This window comes from Metopolophium dirhodum, chromosome 7 (assembly GCF_019925205.1).
Source record: "Metopolophium dirhodum isolate CAU chromosome 7, ASM1992520v1, whole genome shotgun sequence".
Lineage (NCBI taxonomy): Eukaryota > Metazoa > Arthropoda > Insecta > Hemiptera > Aphididae > Metopolophium > Metopolophium dirhodum.
Window position 1 is genome coordinate 18,515,105 of NC_083566.1, and position 21,571 is coordinate 18,536,675.

Consider the following 21,571-nt stretch of genomic DNA (forward strand, 5'->3'; position numbering starts at 1 on the left):
TAGGTATATTATACTCGCCCTATACGGCATATTATATGCGTACTACTACTACTACACACACACACACACACACACACACAAATATATAACTTATAAGTATATTATATTATGTTTTACGCGGCCGAGAGACCCGAACATTCCAACGACGGTTAATGGCTTATATTATTATTATTATTATTATTACCATCATCATCTCTCTCCCCGGGGCTGCGTTTATTGTTCCGGCGGCGGACGACAACAAAACCGGATTGCCCACCCCGCCGCACCGCGCAGTGATGTCCGCCGGTCGGGTATGTTCGCAAATCCCGAACGAGTTCTTTCGTCCGTTTTGCAGGTCCTGACAACTATAATATTGTAATTGTTACGATATTGTATACGAGTACACTTCACGTGCACAAGGTGCACTCTGGCACCGCGGTGCATATAATAATATTGTATCATCGTTGAATATATTTGGACGTAAATGATTGCATATCACCACGACGGGAGTTGTTGTAGCTTAGAGTTTTCAGATCCGGCGCCATTACGGCCGGTAGGTGTCCTATACAAACTATACGGTGTTTTCGGAAATCACGCGACCGGCGGTGGTCCCGTCGTAAGGCTACACTGCAAGACCGGTTGTAAGCCATAATAATAATAGTAATAATAGTAAGGAGAAGAAGAAATATTACGTTATTTTTTCGGATCCGATCCGACGCCGGAGCAACCGAGCAGGCAGTAAAACCGGGACTCTCGTACCACGCGTGTTATCACTCACAACACGAACAGTTTTCATCTTCGCGTGCCGCCGATTCCACAGCGTGCGCGGTATTCTCCTCTTTTGGTAAGCAATATTACAATATATTTATTTTACGAGTATAGACGGCGATTTTTGTTTTCTAAACGCGCCATTCGAGCAAAATAGCAACGTTGTAGACGAGATATACCATATTATACGATTTCTGAACCGACAACATTAATATATTATATATTATGAAATAAAAATATGTGCCTACTATAATAACGACGAAAAAACATCACCTACAGTTTCGATACCCTAATGCGGCTAAAACCATTGCGATATACGATAATACGCTAGCGTTATACAAACATTGTAGGTATTGTAACAATAATATTATATTTCACTGGATTTATAAACGAGTTAATTGGTGGCAAACCGCGTTCAGGGGGTTGTAATGTTATAAGTATTGCGTTTTCACGCCTTCACGTTTTTAATTCGAGGTCTTGCTTTAATATTTTTCTCCATATTATATTATATTGGTGCCTATGCACTTCGATTTCATGTCACTACGATATTATAAAATCTCAAACATAATTCAGGAAACTCAAAAGTATATATTATTATTATAATATTGTTGTCACTGAATGGTTTTGATTTAAGACTTACACACTTCACTATACCAGAAAACATTTTAACGGAATTTTGAAATAATATTGTACACGTATTTAAACGTTCCGAAAAAGGTTTAATGCATTTTTCAGATTTACTTATTTGTACGGGAACCCCTCTGCGTTGGGTTGGAAAAAAAATCGAGACTAATCTTAATGGATTTTTTAGTATTCACTGGGTCGAACGATCGAATGGCGTCGAAACGGACTTAGCAGGGTATTATAGCGGAATAACCGAAAATACGGAAACATGGGCACGAGAGTGGCAGCAGCACATTTCTCGGACAAGACGTTCGCCGGGGTGCCACAGCTGCTAGAGGACCTGCAAAAATTGGCCGACGATCATGAATCAGCCGATATTGTGTTCCTTATTGGTCGGGAGGAAGTACCCGTTTATGCCCATCGAATAATCTTAATGACGAGGTTAGTATATTATTATCTGTAACAAAAACAATAATTTAAAGGCATGGCAAATATTATATAATACAAATAAATTACGAGTGTAAGCTATTTATTTGAAACAGACATGTCTGCACAATACTATATTATATTCTACAAAACTGGAATAAGCCGTAAACTACCTAGTAATTATATTAGGTACCTATAAGTTACAATTTCCCGTTTAAAAAACTTAAACCATAAAACATAAAATGTATCTTATATTAATCGAAGTTCCTCCAATAATCCAATTAGAGAATTCTTCATACTATGAACTATGTTTATTGTTCATAGACAATATCATCACAATCTATTATTATTCAGTATATTTATGAACTGATTGTGCAATAAATAATAAAAAATAATTTTATTAGATTTATAATTTACCTCATTTGTATAACATTGTGTAATAATTTGTGTATAATGCAATGATTCCTAAAGTGTGTGCCAAGGCCTGGGGATCCATGGTGTCATTAGAAGGGTTACATCAACAACACACCTTCCCCTCGAAAATGTATTTCTACTAAATGCCCCTCCCTTCTAGTATCAGAAACATGTAATTTTGAAAAATAAATATTACCATAATCCCCACCAAAAAAATCGTGTGTATATTACTGACGTATAAGTGACTAACGTACCTGAACAATATTTTTTATTGTAACGATTATCCGAATGAGGTGATGTAAATAATAATATGCTTTGTACATCCTCTCTCAGTCACGCGTGTTATTTATGTTATATCTTATACTTAATCAAAAATATTAAATGGGCTTTTTTAATCAACATGATATAACCTGGCACAACGCTGTTCAAAGAAATTGGTAATAATAGTATACGAGATGCAGTCTTCATACCTTTGTAACTAATACGGACTCTATATGCTCGGCAATTAATTTACATTTATACTCGTGTTTTTTTTATTTTTTATGTTCACATCTAATTTATATTTTATTATTTTAAGGATTCGAGTAATTTTTAATCAAAATGTATATACTTTAATAAATTAATGTGTTATTAATATTGTAAGTTTATATAATTATATAAGAAAATAGGTACATAATATTATTTTACGAAAAAGATTTCATCTTTTCGGTTAGTTAGTTAAATATTTTTTATTTATGAAACAATAATACTGATTAAGGATATATACCTCAATTTATAAAATATATTAATATTTGCAATCCATAGTGACAAACAGTATTATTTTTATCATATCGTAATTATAATTTAATATCATATAAATATATAGTATAGGCATCTACCTCCTAAAAAGAAAAATGGCGTATCATAATACAAAACGTTATACAATATTAAAATAACGTTTTATAATGTTATTAGCTTCTGTATAATGAATTAAAGTGGATTAGTAATAGAAGTTAGGTTAGTAGATATTTATGCGTTTATTATTTTAGTATTTATGACGGGTGTACTTAAATAGTTTTACGTTTTAATGTTTTATCTATCGTATAGTTGTATAAACAATTTAATAGACAATTGAATTACCAGTTTGTTTTCTACGCTTTTCTTGAATCGTGTAATGTATTATTATATATATTACGCCATTTGAGTCTTTAACTTGAGCCATCTATTATATTTATATAGCGGGCCTACTCCCTATATATTGCTTCAAACTTCCACATATTATTTCAAACGTTATTATCCGAAAAAGAATCTGTGCACTTTAATAATAAAACGTAATTATTAGGGTAGATACTAGATACCTTCACATCATGTAGAATATAATAATATAATATATCGACTTGTCGATCTCTGCATTCCGTATAGTGTTGTGTGTGCCTCGGAAAAGAAGACGGTTGTCAAAACCATTATATATCGTACCATACGTACTTTGCCGTTTCCTATTACCGCGCATTACCGGGTGTAACCCGTGTACGTAATATAATATACGGCCAGACCGAATTGGTTTTTTTTCCTGTGGAAAACCGATTTCCGTTCAAGACGACATACTCATTTCCGCTGGTTCTCGGCAGGCAAAATAAAATCAAAAAATCACCGGCAACAACGTCTACAGCAGAAAACCCATTTGCTCGTTGACTTTAATATTGTATATACTCCGCCCGCTAGAGGGTTGACAAATCTAACCCTTGTACACGCTGCAGCGTAAAAGCAAACACGTCGAATAAATTGTGCGTGCGCGAAAAACACTGTACTTATATCTATATAATACATATACTTATATACATATATTATGTGTGGTGTGTGTGTAGGTGTGTGAGTGTGTGTGTGTTTTGTGCTCGTGGAAAAATATTTTTCCGTCGGAACGAGTCGTGATTCAATATTTACACTCGGGAAAATTTATAATTTCCTCCTATTCGAGCGAATACGGGGGAAAGTCCGGAAACGCTGACGCAAATACTCCTAACCTCGGGATTTCAGATACTGATTTTTATATTATCACATCCAGTCAATGTATTTACTATTTAATATTGCATCCCCCGGATTTCAATCGATCCTCTATAAACGAACGAACAAATAAATCGCGCATGATAATAACCGATATCGCTTATAAGTCATATTATATTATTATAAATGTATATGCATTATGCAGGGATAGTCAGGTTACTTGATTAGTTGTGTCTGGTTGCTAATGATAGGATAGTTACAGTAAAGGATATAACTTAATTACCTATTTATTTATTTATTTCGTAAAAAAACATTATAACATTAATAAATATTTGTGTTATAAGGTGTTTATGAGAAATAAACGAGACAAATATATTATTATGTAGTCGGTGAAGAAACAATATCTCGTATGTCAAAACCCCAATTTTCAGGAGTACATATTTTTTTATTATTTCCTATTATTATTATTATTATGTGTTGGAGCCCGTTTTTCAAATTTTTCGCGATTCTATAACATTTGAAAATTATATTTTATATTTTATTTGTTACCTTAGTTATAATACTTATCCACTAATCTACTACCCAATATCTACTTAAGGTAGGTTGATATGGTATGTTATATCAACAAAAATGTATAATAATAGTAGCTATATACGCGTGACAAAAATGTTAATACTTCCAGTGATTTGATTTTAGAAATTTAAAAATGTTTAAATACTTTACTTTGCATCGGTCGGAGCACTTTTCCAATTTTTAGTATAATACTTGACGATAATAAACTATAAATTGTTCAATATTAAATATATTAAAAAAAAATTAAAAATATTAAATATATGCTCCGGCGGCTTTTTGAACTTTTCTACGATTTTTTTTATTAATTGCTGCATACCTATTTATTTATTTTTAAAATGCACAGATCTACTTTGGAATTATTTATTTGAATGATAGAAAAAATACCAAAAACAATAATTACGCATTATTAGACAATATATTATGTAAATACATAATATTATAATAAATAATAACGTTAATATTGATATAATACTTACGTCTTCAATAAAATATAAAAGTAATATTTTACTTTCCAATATAAATACCCTATTCCTATATTAGCATGTACCCATATGTGCATTATATATTAACATAATGATTAATGATGTACTTCCGCCACGCGCAACTAAACGGTAGCTAAAGGAATGAGAAATGAGGAAGGATACTATCATTCAGAATATCTAAATATCTATCCTTCTTTATCCGAATTCGTCTCTTCATAAAAGTGGTGTGTACAACGGCAATAGTTACATGAAATTGTATTAAAAAATTATCTTTAAATATATTTTAACTATTGTTCGTCGACGTAGTTTAACTGTTCTTATCATAATTATTATTATAACTAGTCGCTATTTTAACTTTATTGTATTTAACTATGAATACATTCTGTATTTTATTTTTTACATACATTTTATAGTTATATCATAACAATTTTATACTCTAATTTATAATGTTATAAGTTATAAGTTTATAACCATTTCAAAATAAATTCATACAAAACACTGCAAACTATCGAGCGTCCGAAATTCTCAAAATCGAATGACATATCAGAATACATATTTTTCTTGTGGTGTACTTATTGTTGCAATCACTTTTAAATGTAATAAGATACTGGCTATATGCTGGCTACGCGATACATAACGTTAATTGTTATACATTACATATGTCATACACTGAGTGATTCACCGTATATGCTCACCCCTATATTCACTTTAATATTATAATGAATACATTCAAATTTTGATTCTCGGAATTTTAAGTTTACTTAAGCACCATATTTTTAAATAATTGCATTTTTAATATATCTCCTAAGAAATTTCTTATGGTGTTATAGACTTAACTCTTTACAAATTATACTACTCTTAGATTCTGGATAATTAATGAATTGGTTTTACAATGCGTTTTTTATGACTATCCATCATCTCGTTTTGGAGCATAAAATAATTATTCAACATTCACGGGGGGTTTCTGGTAGAAAATCAGATTTCGTATTTTAAAAATGAAAAAGAGTTTAAAGTAGATAATTTTCAGTACTTTTTTTAATGATTTTTAAAAACTAAAAAAAAATAATGGAACTGGACATTTTGATTTGAATAATTAAGTAATAACTGTTGTTTTTTAAGCCCAAAAAAATATAATACTTTTTTATATATTAGCAACAAGTTTCAATAAATGTCACCATAACGTATACGAGAATAAGCATTGAGTGCTTTGGCTTTTACGTTTTGTTATTTGATGACAATATTTAATATTATACGTCATTGCCAGTACGAATGAGTGTGCCACTTTTTTATCCTAGTGTTATTTTAACCGATCGGGAGTCGTGCGTGTAGGATTATCGGAAACCGTATAACAGCAAGTACCTAGGTATTTGTTTGTCTTTCCAACGATCGTACAAGCCAACGTGCCAGTCGCCAGATGATAAACAATGGAAATACATATATATATTATATACACTATGTAACCGGAAAAAAATCGTAGCCAACAAACTCGTTTACAATTTCTGCTTCTCTTTTGTACTCGATCCTCGTTTATTTCGACAATGATAAATCCGAGACAATGAGAGAAAACGGGCAGGTCGTTTATATTATAGTCTCTGCGCACCGTAACGTAACGCTCGCGGATCCACCGTAGCAGCGACACCGCTCCGCGGAAGCGAGTGTGACAAATGATTTGATTAAAATAAATAAACCCACCGAACGGCAATAAAAAGTGATTAGTGAAGTTTACCTTTCCGCTGCGCCACCACCGCCACCACCAGTGTGTTTCGACTACAAGGATTTAGATTACCGGCGTTGAATAAAATACGAGCGTAATTCAAAACGTCAACAGCGAGTGTTTAATCAACGAATATGATGCTTTTTCAACCGTAAACGCGTACGTCTAATAATTCAACTATCGAGTTTAATTTTCTCGGCACACATCCAACTCGGAGGGAATGTCGAAAGGAAATCGTATTTCTAAATACATTATTGGTTGCAATTCTTGTGTACAAGAAAAATAAACTATGGACCAGTAGAAAACATGAATAGTTAACATTGGCGTTAAAATACAGTATAAAATAATTATGTATAAGATGCGCGATAGGGCTTCTGAGACTTTGAAACAATAATGTTTATTGTAGGTCTTTACCTAGTAAAAATAGTTATTATTTAAAGATTTTGAATAAAGCAATAAATAACATTTTCGTAAAATGTAAAGTCTCGATACTCAAAGCTTCAAAAACAATTAAAATGAAGCCTGAAAAAAACATTCAAACCATATGTGGAAGAATACTACAATTTTGTAAAAACTAAAGATTTTATTATATAATTTAATAATTTACATTTTTACTTTATAATAAAATCATTATTATTTTTGATAATCTTTAACCTAACCTACCTAATTTGATTAGAATTTGTATAAAATTTAAGTCAAAATAATTCTTATAAACATTTCGAAAAATATCACGTTAAATTTGCAATATAACGAGGTAGGTACTTATATATTTCTGTAATACTTTAAAGTAAGCTTTTATACTGATGTAAAGAGTGATTTCCTGACACAAAAATGCACACGTCACTGCAAAATAAATAATTTCCTATCTCACTCACGCTCAGTATCTAAAATTATAATATTCTAAGACAATAGATTCATTATATTTTTAAAAATGTCTGCCAAAGGTTATACACATTTTACTAGTATAGATCAGTTTGTTTGATATGTTGTAACAATGTGTGCTATATATTTTATATGACACAAGTGCGTACAAAAGCGACATAGGAAAAAGATTGAAAAACCTACTTTAAAATCAAACGAAGAAAAACGAGCCTACTTACAATGCCGGCGTCAACAAAGTGTACCACTCGCACAAAAGGGTTGTGCGTCGTTTCATACATTTATTTTTATTTTTATGCGACGACTATATACAATAATTAACGTTGTTGGTAGCAATTTCAAGACCGCCGGCTAATTGAACCAAAGTCTGATTATTTTCGAAATACGCGCCCGGCCGGGGCGAAGTGCACTGTCACCTTTGAGAGATCAAAAGCGTTTTGAGCAAAGGGCGGGGAACAAAAGCTCCGCAGAGTATCATTACACGCACACACGCACATCGCTCACGCATATATTTATATGTATATATATTATATATATATATTTCCCTCGGGGCTCTTGTAAAAAATCCCAAGTTTTTTAATACCTCTTTTCAATGATAATGACGCGGCTCCCGTCAAAGTCAAAGGAATAAGTTATAATAAGGATCTTTTTGTTCTCGGGCATACACGCCTGGGCACGCGCGTGCACACACGCACACATGGCAACCCCTTCGACCTGCTACTTAGATCGCAAAGAAAAAACTCACGGGCCGTCGGCATTATGCGAACACGCGTGTGTGTACGAATGTGTTTATGTAAAGTAGAGCACTGATGCTGCGTGTTACGCGCAAAACTACGACATTTTATACACACTATACACATTACACAATATAATATAATATGTTAGGTATATGTAGGTACCTATATATACATGCGTTACGTCGTACAAGTAGATATTTTTCCATTTTATACACGAGCACATATTGTGTATACGAATATTTATGCTTTATATCATACACGTCATATTCCTATGTATCCATGGACATAATAATGGCGTATAATAGTTTAGGTCGCCAACACACACATACGCAAATATGTAGTAGATTTAGATGTATTATTGTATATATAATGGGTGTATATAGATTAAGAGTTCTGATTTCGTCGACAACTGTATTTTTCTCTATTCCCGACTAGAGCATTTTTTTTTTATTCTTCCTTCGTGTCGTCACGAAATATTGTGTATAAATTGTAATAAAGAATATAAAACCCGATCGCATAACGAAAAACCAACTAGAATATAACGCCCCGGAATACGTTTGTACTTATGATAACAATAATAATATTATTATAACATAGATATATTTATATATAATATATAGCCATAATAATAACTCTTAACTCCCGCGACAGATGAGCACGCGGTAGCCACCTCGTGTTCGTCGTTGGTTTGGCGAGACGGGTGAGTGGGCGGGCGTGTGTGCCAGGAAAGGGTTAGAAGCGGGCATTTGCTGAAGTGCTCGCGGGCTCCGGGCCAGGGTGTCCTCGGTGCTGCTGCTGCAGCTTCTAGTCGGATTACGGTCGTGTACTTGGAACGTTTTAAATGATGAATGGTCCCGACCCGACCCAGCCATATATATAGTGTGTAGCGTGTATACCACCACAGTATAAGAACAAGCCAACACGCGCGGGTGTGTGTGTGTGTGTGTATGTATAAGCCTGTGAAATATTGCTTTTAGTGAAACACAACGCACAATGCAAAAAGCTATTCATTTACCACTCGGGTTCTTCAAGCTCGGTGAGTTTCCGCTCTTACACACATACACAACACTACTTGTTCGTATACATATAATACATATATATATAGACCGCCTGGGTTAATTTTTACGCCTTTACGCCTTTACGAGTGTCCATATATACCTAAACAATAATAAGTAAGAGTGTAAGAGACGTCTGTGTGTGTGCGTGTACAGACATATAAGATAATGAAAAATAATTGTTTTATCTATCTCCTATATATTTTGTCGATCCGTTTTCGTTCGATTCGCTATGCATCCCAATTATTTACAGCACATGTAGACAGAAATAAGTATATTATTATATGTTCCATTGAAAGATCTACGAACAATTTATTATAGTAGTATTAAGCGAGTATTAATTAAGTAATTAAATCGTTTGTTTGAATACCTGATTAAAATAGCAGTGGTGTACCTATTTCCTAAAATGGTTTATATTTTAATACACATTTTATTCTAATAAATTTGTTTTATACAAATAATCGTAATCCGTATATTTTCATGTTGTTTATTCGACTTTTTTGAAACTGGGATGATTTCCCACATCCCAAGTCTATGTATAAAAACAAATTAAATAAAAAATGTTTTTAAATTACAAAATTCTAATAAATGACAATATTCATATACAAGTGCATCGTACAAATTGTACAATTAAAAAAAAATATATTTTTAATAGTGATTTCTTCAAAACGGTGACCTTTTTATAATTAACATCATAAATTATTCATTTCTTCGTGTTCTAACACAAAGTAATTATTATTTTTTTTGTTTATTTAATTTGTTGAAAGCTGTTTTACTTATCAGCATTATATTTTTTAATTGGATGGAGAGCATAAGTCTTTTGTATTATTCTTTATTTTTTTTTTTTTAATTTAATGAAAATTACCTTATAATAAATCTTAAAATCACTAATTAATCTGTTTTCTTGTAAGTATACTATAAACCGTTTATAGTTCAATAGTTGTACAAATTTATTATGACGATATGCTCCAATTACTATGGGTGGGACAATTTTCCTCCAAAAATTATATACTGTTTTCCTCCACAAAAAAAAATGTTCATTTCCATTTTCCTCCGAACTTTTTTTTGGACTAAAACCATATTTTTTTTCTCCAAATATTAAAAAGAATAGGTACCGATAACGCATTTGTAAGACGGAGACAACAAATATCAGTGTAGCATCCTCTTAAGTTTTTTTTTTTAAAGTTTTTTCATATGCCAGATCTTTGTGTATATTAGGTAATTATATTTGTATTTATATTTTATTTTTATATTTTTATGTATTACATATACCAAATAATATACAATTTCTAATAATCAGAGTAATAATTCATTAGTAAATATAATAAATATTAATACATAAGTATATTAATTAATGTCTTGATATTAAATATTTGGTTTTTATTTGCTTTGTATTAAATGTATATGAACAAAAAAATAATAAATAAATAAATAAATAATTATTTATTATTTTGATAATCGAGGGAAATAGACTCTGGAAGAAAAGTTTAAAACTGGTTATATGCACTTCCAATTTTTGAGCTTTGTCTTTGGAGTTCTGGAATATTTTAAAGCTCTGGAATTATTGATTTAACTGGCATATTTGTATTCATAACCAATGCTTTTATATATTATTTTGATTCGTGTATTTTTGATGATAAATATGCTGTTACAGGTGCAAGAGCTTCCAGTCGGTGAAGCGGAGTGAGATATGTCGCATACCCGGTTGTTCCGTATCGCCGTCCACGCCCGGGACGCCGACCCCTATCCGGTTGCCACAGTTCCAGGCTGAGACTTTCAAACAGTTCATCAATTATGTGTACACAGGCAAGGTACGTGTGATATTAGAATACATCCATAACTGCGTTTAGCATACTGCTTTGCGCCTAACCTAACCTACCTATCATAAAAATTTAATTTATTATTCCTCCCCTCTATATACTGATAAATTAAATCTTAAAACTAATCATTAGTAATAAGCTTAATTATACAATAATTATACATTTAACAAAAAATTAAGTCCCAGAAAATGTTACGCTTGGGGGTAATCTGAGCCAGGGTTATGCCTGGTTATTATTAGATCCCCCTAACTCCTTAGTCTCAATTCTTATCGCAGGAAGAAGAAAAAAATATCTCCAAATAGATGCTTCCCTTTTTTAGGTAATTATTTTTTAATCTCCGAATTTGTTACGTAGGTACCCTTTCCACCCACGCGTTCGAAATGAAGATGATCGCATCTTCCCTTGCTAAACGTTGAGCACACCGTACACGCAGGTGCGTGTAAAATTATTTAAAATTAAAAGCTCGAGTTTCAACTTAATTCTGTTCCACAGACTTTTCGTATAGAAAACATGTGAAATTTTTTTAAACCTAAATAATATTTGTTTTGTCCGATTGATATGCGGAGAACGTATTCTAATATTTACCTACACACGAAAAACGAACGTATATAATACACGCATATACAGTGACCCAGTAGAGTAATAAATTTATACTTTCATTAAAATTATAATCGTGTTTATTTATTACGTTGTAGTGGAACTTCCAGGGCCCCAAAAAGTATGCTTTAACCCTCATAATTATTATTCCGGTACCATAGTGATTTACGGCCGCGTGGCACACTGTCACAAGTTCAAGCTTACACCCATGAAAAATTATACACACTTTTTTGTCGCTCTAGCTGTGAAAGTTCAGGTGCTGGTACTGCGGCGGTGTGCTTGGTGTTTTGTTCGTTGTTCAGAGATAAATAATAAAAAGGCGTACTTTATAATAATATGTTCGTATATTAAAGGGGTACGCGAATGTGCCAGCCGAGTATACCACAACATTTCTCGACGATAAAACAATATTAACGACTCTAATCAAAGCTAATCGTTCTAAATTTCATTTAGCTGTCAAAAATTATATTTTTTTTTATTAATATTTATTTGTCTAGTAATCACGTCAATAAAAATAATTCTAGAGCCTAGTTTATATTGCATTAGCATTTAACATTTATCAAATTGTGAAAATATGAATTTCTGAGATCATGAATGTGGGATTCCTTATGTGGTTCCAAGTTGTATCATGTATACACATTTTACTACATGTATAAATTGATGTATGTGTGTGTTTCTAATTCCTATAACTTATTATTGCCAATAGACAACATAAGTGGCAAAGTCTTATTGTGTTTGTCTTAATTTCAAAATTGAAAGTATTATCGATCGAGTTCACTCGTGGTTATAGCTAGTCATGTTATGGCCATAAATACTAAGATACGTCACAAGCTTCGAATTTAGATGGTAGATTAAAAGTTTATTTCCCCCTACGCTGGTCTCCTCGAGTGACGTAAATAGATAAGTAGATTATATATGTCAAATATTTTCAGAAATTGCTTTTAAATGTCTTTCTCAAAACAAAAGAGCGTGAAAATGTTTTTAACCAAACTGTAATGTCATCTCGAGTACACCTATCTCGCCGTACTCGAGTGGAGCGTCAAGTGTTCTCAGCTGTAAATACTCCCTGTAGATTTATAAACGAAATTTGTTAACCACGGCCGACGTGAAACCCAAAAACCTATCTTTATTTCTGCGGGGGCTGACTGAGCAATGTGTTCGGCGTTGATGTGTACCATCTTGAATACGATGTGTCGATGTATTATTATTAATGGTTTGTTTTCCACGGTGTTTGATCATCGTTGGCATGCTACATTTATATAGATCGTCTTGCAAGATGGCGGGGTTTTCGAAATGCTCACGCTGGCTCAAGAACTGGGTGTAGAAGACCTGCAAAATAATTGTGAAGAGCACGTAACTTCGACCATGTCTGTGTTGAACGCTTGCACATTTTTAGCCGCAGCGATGGACATACAGGACAGAGCTTCCAGTAAATATACCTATGATATTTTCTACGATTTTACCATGTATGCTTTCATAATATATTATACACAGATGGTAAATGTATATGTTTCCGGCAAAGCCGTAAATCAGGAGTCAAAGCTATATCTTACTCATTAATGTTGGAATTTATACTAATCACACTTAGGGCTCCGCGGTTATTTTATATAATCGATTATTTTCATACTTTATAAATAATTGATATAATCGAAAATTAATTATAACTGAGATTTATTTATAAATTATAGTGAAAAATATTTTACGAATATACAAATATACATTAACTTATAACATAAAATATAAAATGTTCTCGTTAGCGGTCACGGTCCACGGTATTGTTATTGAAGTATTTATATTTATAGCCTAAATACCTCATTTGCCACTATTAAAATAATAACATTATCTGTGCTTAAGCGTTGGCTTTTATTCGATATTTTAATTTTCAAGCGAGATATTTTTTAATTTTTGATATTTTGCTTGAAAATACAAATTTCAAAAAATCGTCAACGCTTAAACACAGATAATGTTCTTATCTAAAAGTTTTATAATAGGTCAATTCACTCTAGTATTAAAACTAACAGCACACTATTGAAACTAGTGAACGACAATTTGGTATGTAAGACGAATGCAACAAATGTATGGGTAGCGTCCTCTTAAATGTAATAATTATCAAATAATCAGTGTTTAGTTGTTACAGTATATATACATTAATTGATTGTAAAATTAATATTATCTACCAACCGATTATAACCGATTATAATCTATGTCTAAATAATAACCGATTATAGTGTAAATAGTACTAGTAGTTCTAAAAAAAAAAAAAAAGTAAATAGAATCTATCAAAATAACCGATTATAGTAAGTATCGATTATAACCGATTATAATTTATCATAATTTATGTATAAAAAAATAACCGATTATAATCGAAAAAATTTTCTACATATCGATTATATGGATATAAAATAATCGCGCAGCCCTAAATTCACACTCAATCGAAAACAAAAAAATATTTTTTTTTTAAGGATGTGGTTTATTAAATTTCTGAATGTATACTTTTATAGTAAAATAAAACTTAAAACATTTTATTTAAATATGTTCAACAACCCGGTTCATATATAGTGGGAATAACCAAACTAATTACTCCTTAACTGGATAGTATTAGGTATAAATATTGACAGCCACTTGATTTGAAAGAACAAGGTGTGTGTGTGTGTTACGATATTAAGTTAGAAAAATATTATTAAATTAACAATATAAATGACAGCCAATAGGTAAACTGATAAAACTATATATCAATAAAAGGCAATGTTTATATTTGCGTATGTGAGGGTAAGCGATCCACAGTCAAGTCTATCGCACTCATGGTTAATTTGGTATACAGCCATACAGGTCCTATATCCAAGGATGTGCACCTCAAAACCAAACTGTTAAATAGAGATTCACCACTGATTTTCCGGCTTACGAAAAACAAATATTTTTTGTTTGTATAGGGTTTCCATTTGTGACAGAAAATAAAATACCTAGTTATAATATATTATAATTATAATTGGATATAATATTACACCGGTATTTTATATTTGAACAAAACCACGTGACTATTAAATATTATTTACCATAGAAACAATCAATTCAGAAAAAAACAAACATTTTTAACTTCAACTGGTTGTGATTACTTATGTGATCTTTGCATGTCAATAAGTAAAAAAATTGCATTGGCCTGTGACTAATGGTCGGGCTTTGATGGTATCATATCGTATGGATCCCATTACACTTCCAAAAGTGTTAGATATAATATTATATTAAGTGTTTTAAATAATTTATTTTATTAATATAGTATAGTATAATATATTATAAAATAAATTCTAATACCTTAAATTAATATATTAATATATTAAATATTTTAACTAAAAATGATCAAAACTTTGTCACTTTTGGCAAGCCACACCCTGCTGTTTGGTATCGTTATGTAATGTAATGTAGACAAGTCTACTGTACAAGGTGCAGTACATACTACGTTTACTCATGATTGAATGTTAGCAGGCGGAAAGGGCGCAAAGTCCTTCGTCGATCGATGCGTTTCGTTTGTGGGCGAAAACGCGGCGAAATGCGTGAAGACCAACGCGTTCCTGAACCTACCCAAGGAATCTCTGATCAAACTCATATCGTCGGATTGCGTAAGCTGCTTTAACAACTATGATACATATCATTATTTTTTTTTTAACCTTTTAGAAAATATTATTATCTAACGATCATCTGCGTGTAAGTGCTTGATGTTATGATGAGTGTGTGTGTGTGATATGCTTACAGCTAGCGCTCGAAGAAGAGGACGTATGGCGAGCCGTGGTGAACTGGGCGAAATTTCACGCGGGCGTGGTGCAGCGGACAGCTCACTGGACCGAAGAGGAACGGGCCAGGGTGTGCCAACATTTATCCGGAGTCATCAATCACGTCAGATTATTGTTGATAGGTGAAACGTCTACTTTGTTTTCACGATATTATTGTAGTAATGCGCGTTAAATAAGAAATATTTAAATATAATATTGTGTCGACGAGACATTTATTTGTTAATCCTGACGTTATTATACTCGAACGATATACGTTATTAATCATAATATAATCTGTTCGGCCAGAAACTTCGAGTGATAACATCGTTTTTGCTTGGAGATTTGTTGAAGCAAACTATTATACATATTATTTTATATCATGGGTATATACAAATATACGATGAAAAATAAAGCCTTCTTCGCTATAATACTATCAGTAAGTCTGATATTGTTATTGCACGTCTCTCGACATCTCAAAATCAATAAAATATTATATTACATGTATACTACATAATAAGCGTATCTGATATTTCGATAATCGACCATTGTAATTGCTAATCGGTAGTGGTTGAAATCAGTTTCATAAATGGTCGTATTCACGTTTTTATTGACGACTTACAGACTCTCAAGTGTTTGCCGAAGAAGTGGAACCGACGGGTGCCGTGCCCATAGAAATGTCTCTGGAACGGTACCGTTTCGCAGCGTTACCGAACAAATTCAAAGAGATACCGGACGACCATCGTCTGCAGCCACGAGTTATGCTCAAGTTCTTTTCGGGGTCTCATATTTTAAGTCAAGTAAGTGTGTGTCAGCACTAAAGCTGTTGCTAGTAATATTTGCTTATAAATTAAATCATAATAAACAGGGCCTTGTATTCTGGTTAACCCGAAAAATTTTGTTTTTTACAATCTTCATGTGATATATAATTTTGTATGTATTTCTTGTGGTTAGTTCGATTCTGTACTCTGTAGTTGTTGAATAATAATAACACTATTAACAGAAAGAATTTTACAATCAATCATAGCTAAATTCAATAAATATTTTCTTGAAAATAAAATCCAATAAAATCATCAATTGGCTCTAATTAAACCAAATTGCCTAATCGCTTAATAAGTAATAATACCTATATATAATTAAATAATAAATACCTAGTGTTATTTGTCAACCAAATTTCCAAGTAGTATTATTATAATTTAGTAACGAATACCGTAATTTGTGGGAATATTATTTACCAGTTTTCCGGAAAATATGAAATCAAAATTTATATTTTATTTTATTTCTCTACGGATCTACGCCCATATGGCCTACCTATTTTTAATAATTTAACTAACTTATATCCGTCGACTTAGTTCTTGTAGTTTCTTAGGAAAATGTAAGTACTAACTACTGTAAATTATATATTAAACATTACAAACCGAATTTAATCCAAAACAAATGTTGTGCGTTCAAAAAGAATATAGGAATATATAGGAATTTATATTTTATTATAAATAATATATGTAGGAAATTTTTAACGTTTTTTTTCAGCTATTAACCAATATTAACCCAAATAATAACTGTTATTAATACCTAAACGTTTGTTCAAATTATTTATCCCGGTGTGGCGGTGTTTGAATACCCGGACACATCCTGCATCCGAAACCCGAATAAATGATTCGGGTACTAAAGTCCTGATAGCAAAAAAAAAATGTAATAAAAAACACTTATTAATTTTATAAAATTATGTGGTATGTTTAGGATAAAACCCACCTGCAACGCGTGTTAAACCAGTGGTATGGCAGTGTGAAACAATGTTGGAGGTTGATCTACAGAGCGTCCACCGACGGATTTTCCGCCGAATCATTTCACAAGCACTGTGACGGTGTGTCGCCTACCTATGTTTTAGTATTGGTAAATAATATCGTATTATATTCAGTTATATAAATTTAACACCGATTCCTTTATAATCATCCTGTTATGCAGGCAGGTACCTACGAAAATTATTCTAAACTTTTAATTCTATCCATACTATACCTATTTGTATTAGCTGTGATTTTCGCGTTGTGTATACCTTTGGAATTTAAAATAAAACGTTCGACCAAGTGTAAAATAACATTTTGATTATGAAGTGTAATTTATGGGCCCTTTGAAAATGTTTACTCTAATTATGCCCCATACTTCCCGCAACAAACAAATATTTTAATTGTTTCCCAATTTTACACGCGTACAAAATATTCTATTACTCCACCGAATAAAATAGTCATTATAAAAGTTCGTGGTAATTACACAAATGCAAATCATACGTGCAAATGACCGTGTTCATTATGTTATCAGTTATTAAAAACGTCATCACGCTTCTACAAACAAACAAAAAACATTAAATTGTTCACCCTTCTAATTTTTACACCCTCGTCATAACGGGTGCACCCCGTTGCTTTATGCTATTGATGGTCTCTTGATCTTTACAAGTTTTTATTGCGCGTTAGTTTTTTGTTTGATCTGTAAAATACAAAACAAAACAAAAAATACGTGATTTCCACTTTGAAAACAAACAATGAAAAATTAGAATTTATCAGTTAAATAAAAATATCAATAACATAGAGTACCTACTTTTTCATCTGAAAAATAATTAACACGTTCTTTGTGCGTCATGTGGTTAAAATCAATATAACAACGAAATACATTTAATTATTTTTGTTCACTCAATAAAATTATTGAGTTCCGTGCGAATAACTACGTTCTATATTATACTAGAATAGGTTGTAGATTCTGTACGCACGTTCTGCAGGAGGAATTCATCTTTATAAAGAAATATTTCCCCGCAGCAATAACCGGTCCATTACAACTGTTAGCGTTTAAATATGAGGTAGGTATTATACCTATAAAAAATATGTGCGTGTCTCTTGGATTCTTGTATTTCAATAAAACCACTCTGGTGTATGTCGCGATGTCGGGAGAAAAATATTCTATGGAATATCGCTTAACCCCATTTTGAACACTTGCTAGGTATATTATATTATAATAGTTTAATATACAATAGTATATGACCATTAGCTCGGGTTTAAGTTTACCGTTTCTAAAATCTATATGACACTGAGTGGTTTGCATGCGATGTGTATTAAAAGTACACGGAAATCGTAAAAACATATTTATATATTGTACAATCTTACATTTGTATACAAATAGGTGCACCCCGGAATCATCGTCCCTTACGAGTTTTAAATGGATTTTTATTTATTTTCCATTTGCAGGGCGTGAACGGCTGGCTGTGCGGAGGATACAGTGACGTGCCGTGGGGTAAGAGTCACACCAAGGGTGCTTACATGGTGTCCGACAAGAGCTTCCTATTTTCGCTCAGCACCACTCAAGACACCCCACCAATAAAATACGATATTGTTAAAAAACCTTACGCTATTTGCTACCATCAAGAGTAAGTATACAGATTTAATTTCTATTCTGATTGTATTGCATTTGAAACTCTTTACGTCCTACACTTAAAAAATTATAATTTCCTGTCCAAAGTAATAATGATAAAAAATAAATAAATGAGGGGTGGTAGGAGAAACGAGTGGCGATAAAAATGTTGGTGAACAATAAATTTAATATTACGTCTTCAATATTTATAACATTATACAGAAACAGACCACGTACAATACCGTACAGGGAAGGGTTTCAATAAAACATTGAGTTTAAAAATGTGGAAAATTACATCCATTTATACAATATAGTTTTTGATTTGAACTAATTATAATATAACGTATTTATTTCGTCATATTCTTAATTTCCCCATATCACCACCACTGCTTAAAATAATAAATTCCGGTTAAATATTATGCTGATTAAGATTTTACATACCTAATAAATTATTTCATGAACTGATACATAACAATTTAAATATTTAACATTATGGTTTTTTTAAACTATTTGGACTTTTTTTATATTATTTCTCATATAAAAATTAGAATTATACCTAAATATAATTTTTCGTTACCATCATAAAATAATCATTATCAAGATGAATGATTTTTATTAAATCATTTATTGCGATATAACTTATACGACGTAATCATGTTAATTTTAGAATTTAGTAATTTCATAACTTATCACGGTTTAAGTTTTCTAATTGTTAATACTTAAATAAATAGTATATAGTTTGTAGTACCTATGTACGATTTTTTTCATTATCGTTCGTACGAATTACATACCAAAAAATATATTTACTAGTTTTTATATTAAAAATAACGTCTGTACAATGCACCTACCTACATTTTATAACGCAAAGTGGATGTTCAAACTCCAAATAATGAAAACAATTCACGATGTCAGGGGGCTTTAATTTTATAAACTGTCGTTAGAACCTATAGTTAATTAATCTTTTTTTCGTATTTCACAAAATAAATTGTTTCTCTAAACGAATGCCTATTAATCTCAAAAAAAATTTTCAAAGTTTTCTTTGCCATTCGTACGCGGTATTTGATACTTCTATTATTGTAGGGTACAATAATAATTTTATTACAATAAACCACGTATGTTTACAGGATAGGTCCGATATTCGGAGCCGGCGCCGACTTGCTGATTGCCAACAATTGCAACGCAAACATGGACAGCTACAGCAACCTGCCGCACTCGTACGACGGTGAAAACGCGACGACCAACTCGCTGATGGGTGACTACAATTTTACCGTAGCCGATTACGAAGTGTTCACGCCCGTCTCGTCGTCGAAATGAACTATTACACAGGCAGTGTTAGTATGCATTAGGCAACACGTGTTCGTCTATACCAGACATTGACTACTATGCTGTGTTTTGAGATTAATATAACGAATCAGAAGAGCAAAATGATCAAAAACAAAAATAAATGTTTAAGAAATACGTCTTCAAATTAAAAAATAATAATATTGTAACATTGAACTATCGCAGAGACGCGAATATAATTTATTATATAATATTATAACTATACTTAGTTACTACTATTCTATCACACCTGAACACGCACATCCCAATCCAATTACCTGAAAAATTGATCGTCCTCAGCACATTGCAGGTCTCTCAGTCCACGTTTTCTCCGCGAGTTCGATGATTTGTCGCTCTCCGATCCTTTCCTTCCCACAAAGTTTGAAAATATGACGACCAATAGCCCGCTCCGTACCTAATGTATTTTATTATCTGCAACATCATTATATATTATGTAATATTTTATGATTTACCAGTTAAACTTTGTAATTTTTAAACGTACCTATATATAAATATGTATTCATATAATGGGGAGAATAATATATCGGGTTAGCAGAGTAGGCTCAAGCCTCCCCACCCCCACGGACTGTCTGCGAACATTTTTAAAAGTTTTACACGCTTTACAGTGTTCATATATATATTAAGTTACTATAAGTTAGCTATGTATTAGGGCGTAAAAATGAGGCATAAATACAATGAATTTAATAAAAGAATATTTTTTTTACGATATCTCTGTCAAACGTGTCGTTGCTCGTTATATCCAAGTAGTTGGTTACATGACGTTTTCAGACGCATATTATTATTATAGCCGTAGTGCCGTAGGTACATTATAATAATATTATAGGTAGCGATGATACATCGTAATACCACAAAATACGATATAGCCATATTGAAATTATGATTTCAGCTTAATAAAAAACGCTGATCGTCCACTGATGCGAACCTTATATGGCCGAGGTCAACCTTTTTTGCCATCATGTATACGTTAATAAACTCTTTGAAATTGCGTTCGCAAACATTGTTACGCTTTCGAGAGGGATTTCTCG

General features: G+C 32.0%; 1 protein-coding gene across 2 annotated transcripts; it reads left to right on the plus strand.

Annotated features, from left to right (window-relative positions):
* The first annotated feature begins 365 nt into the window (after nucleotides 1-365).
* On the plus strand, nucleotides 366-20,750 carry LOC132948982 (uncharacterized). 2 transcript variants are annotated; one of them, XM_061019716.1, is made up of 10 exons: nucleotides 366-823; nucleotides 1,559-1,812; nucleotides 11,286-11,442; nucleotides 13,312-13,477; nucleotides 15,529-15,662; nucleotides 15,796-15,955; nucleotides 16,434-16,609; nucleotides 17,550-17,702; nucleotides 19,043-19,221; nucleotides 20,330-20,750. In XM_061019716.1, the coding sequence occupies exons 2-10, from the start codon at nucleotides 1,640-1,642 to the stop codon at nucleotides 20,517-20,519; spliced, it is 1,488 nt and encodes a 495-aa protein (XP_060875699.1). In that variant the 5' UTR covers nucleotides 366-823; nucleotides 1,559-1,639; the 3' UTR covers nucleotides 20,520-20,750. The 2 variants fall into 2 exon arrangements, with proteins under 2 accessions (XP_060875699.1, XP_060875698.1); XM_061019715.1 differs by having other exon boundaries at nucleotides 367-823; nucleotides 15,526-15,662.
* Nucleotides 20,751-21,571: the final 821 nt, after the last annotated feature.

Excerpts from the sequence above, each read along its gene's own strand:
- LOC132948982 (XM_061019715.1), top strand. The coding sequence starts at position 1,640 with ATGGGCACGAGAGTGGCAGCAGCACATTTCTCGGACAAGACGTTCGCC. Across the intron at positions 11,443-13,311 it reads ATTATGTGTACACAGGCAAG|ATCGTCTTGCAAGATGGCGG; the intron begins GTACGTGTGATA and ends ACATTTATATAG. Across the intron at positions 17,703-19,042 it reads CTACCTATGTTTTAGTATTG|GGCGTGAACGGCTGGCTGTG; the intron begins GTAAATAATATC and ends TTCCATTTGCAG.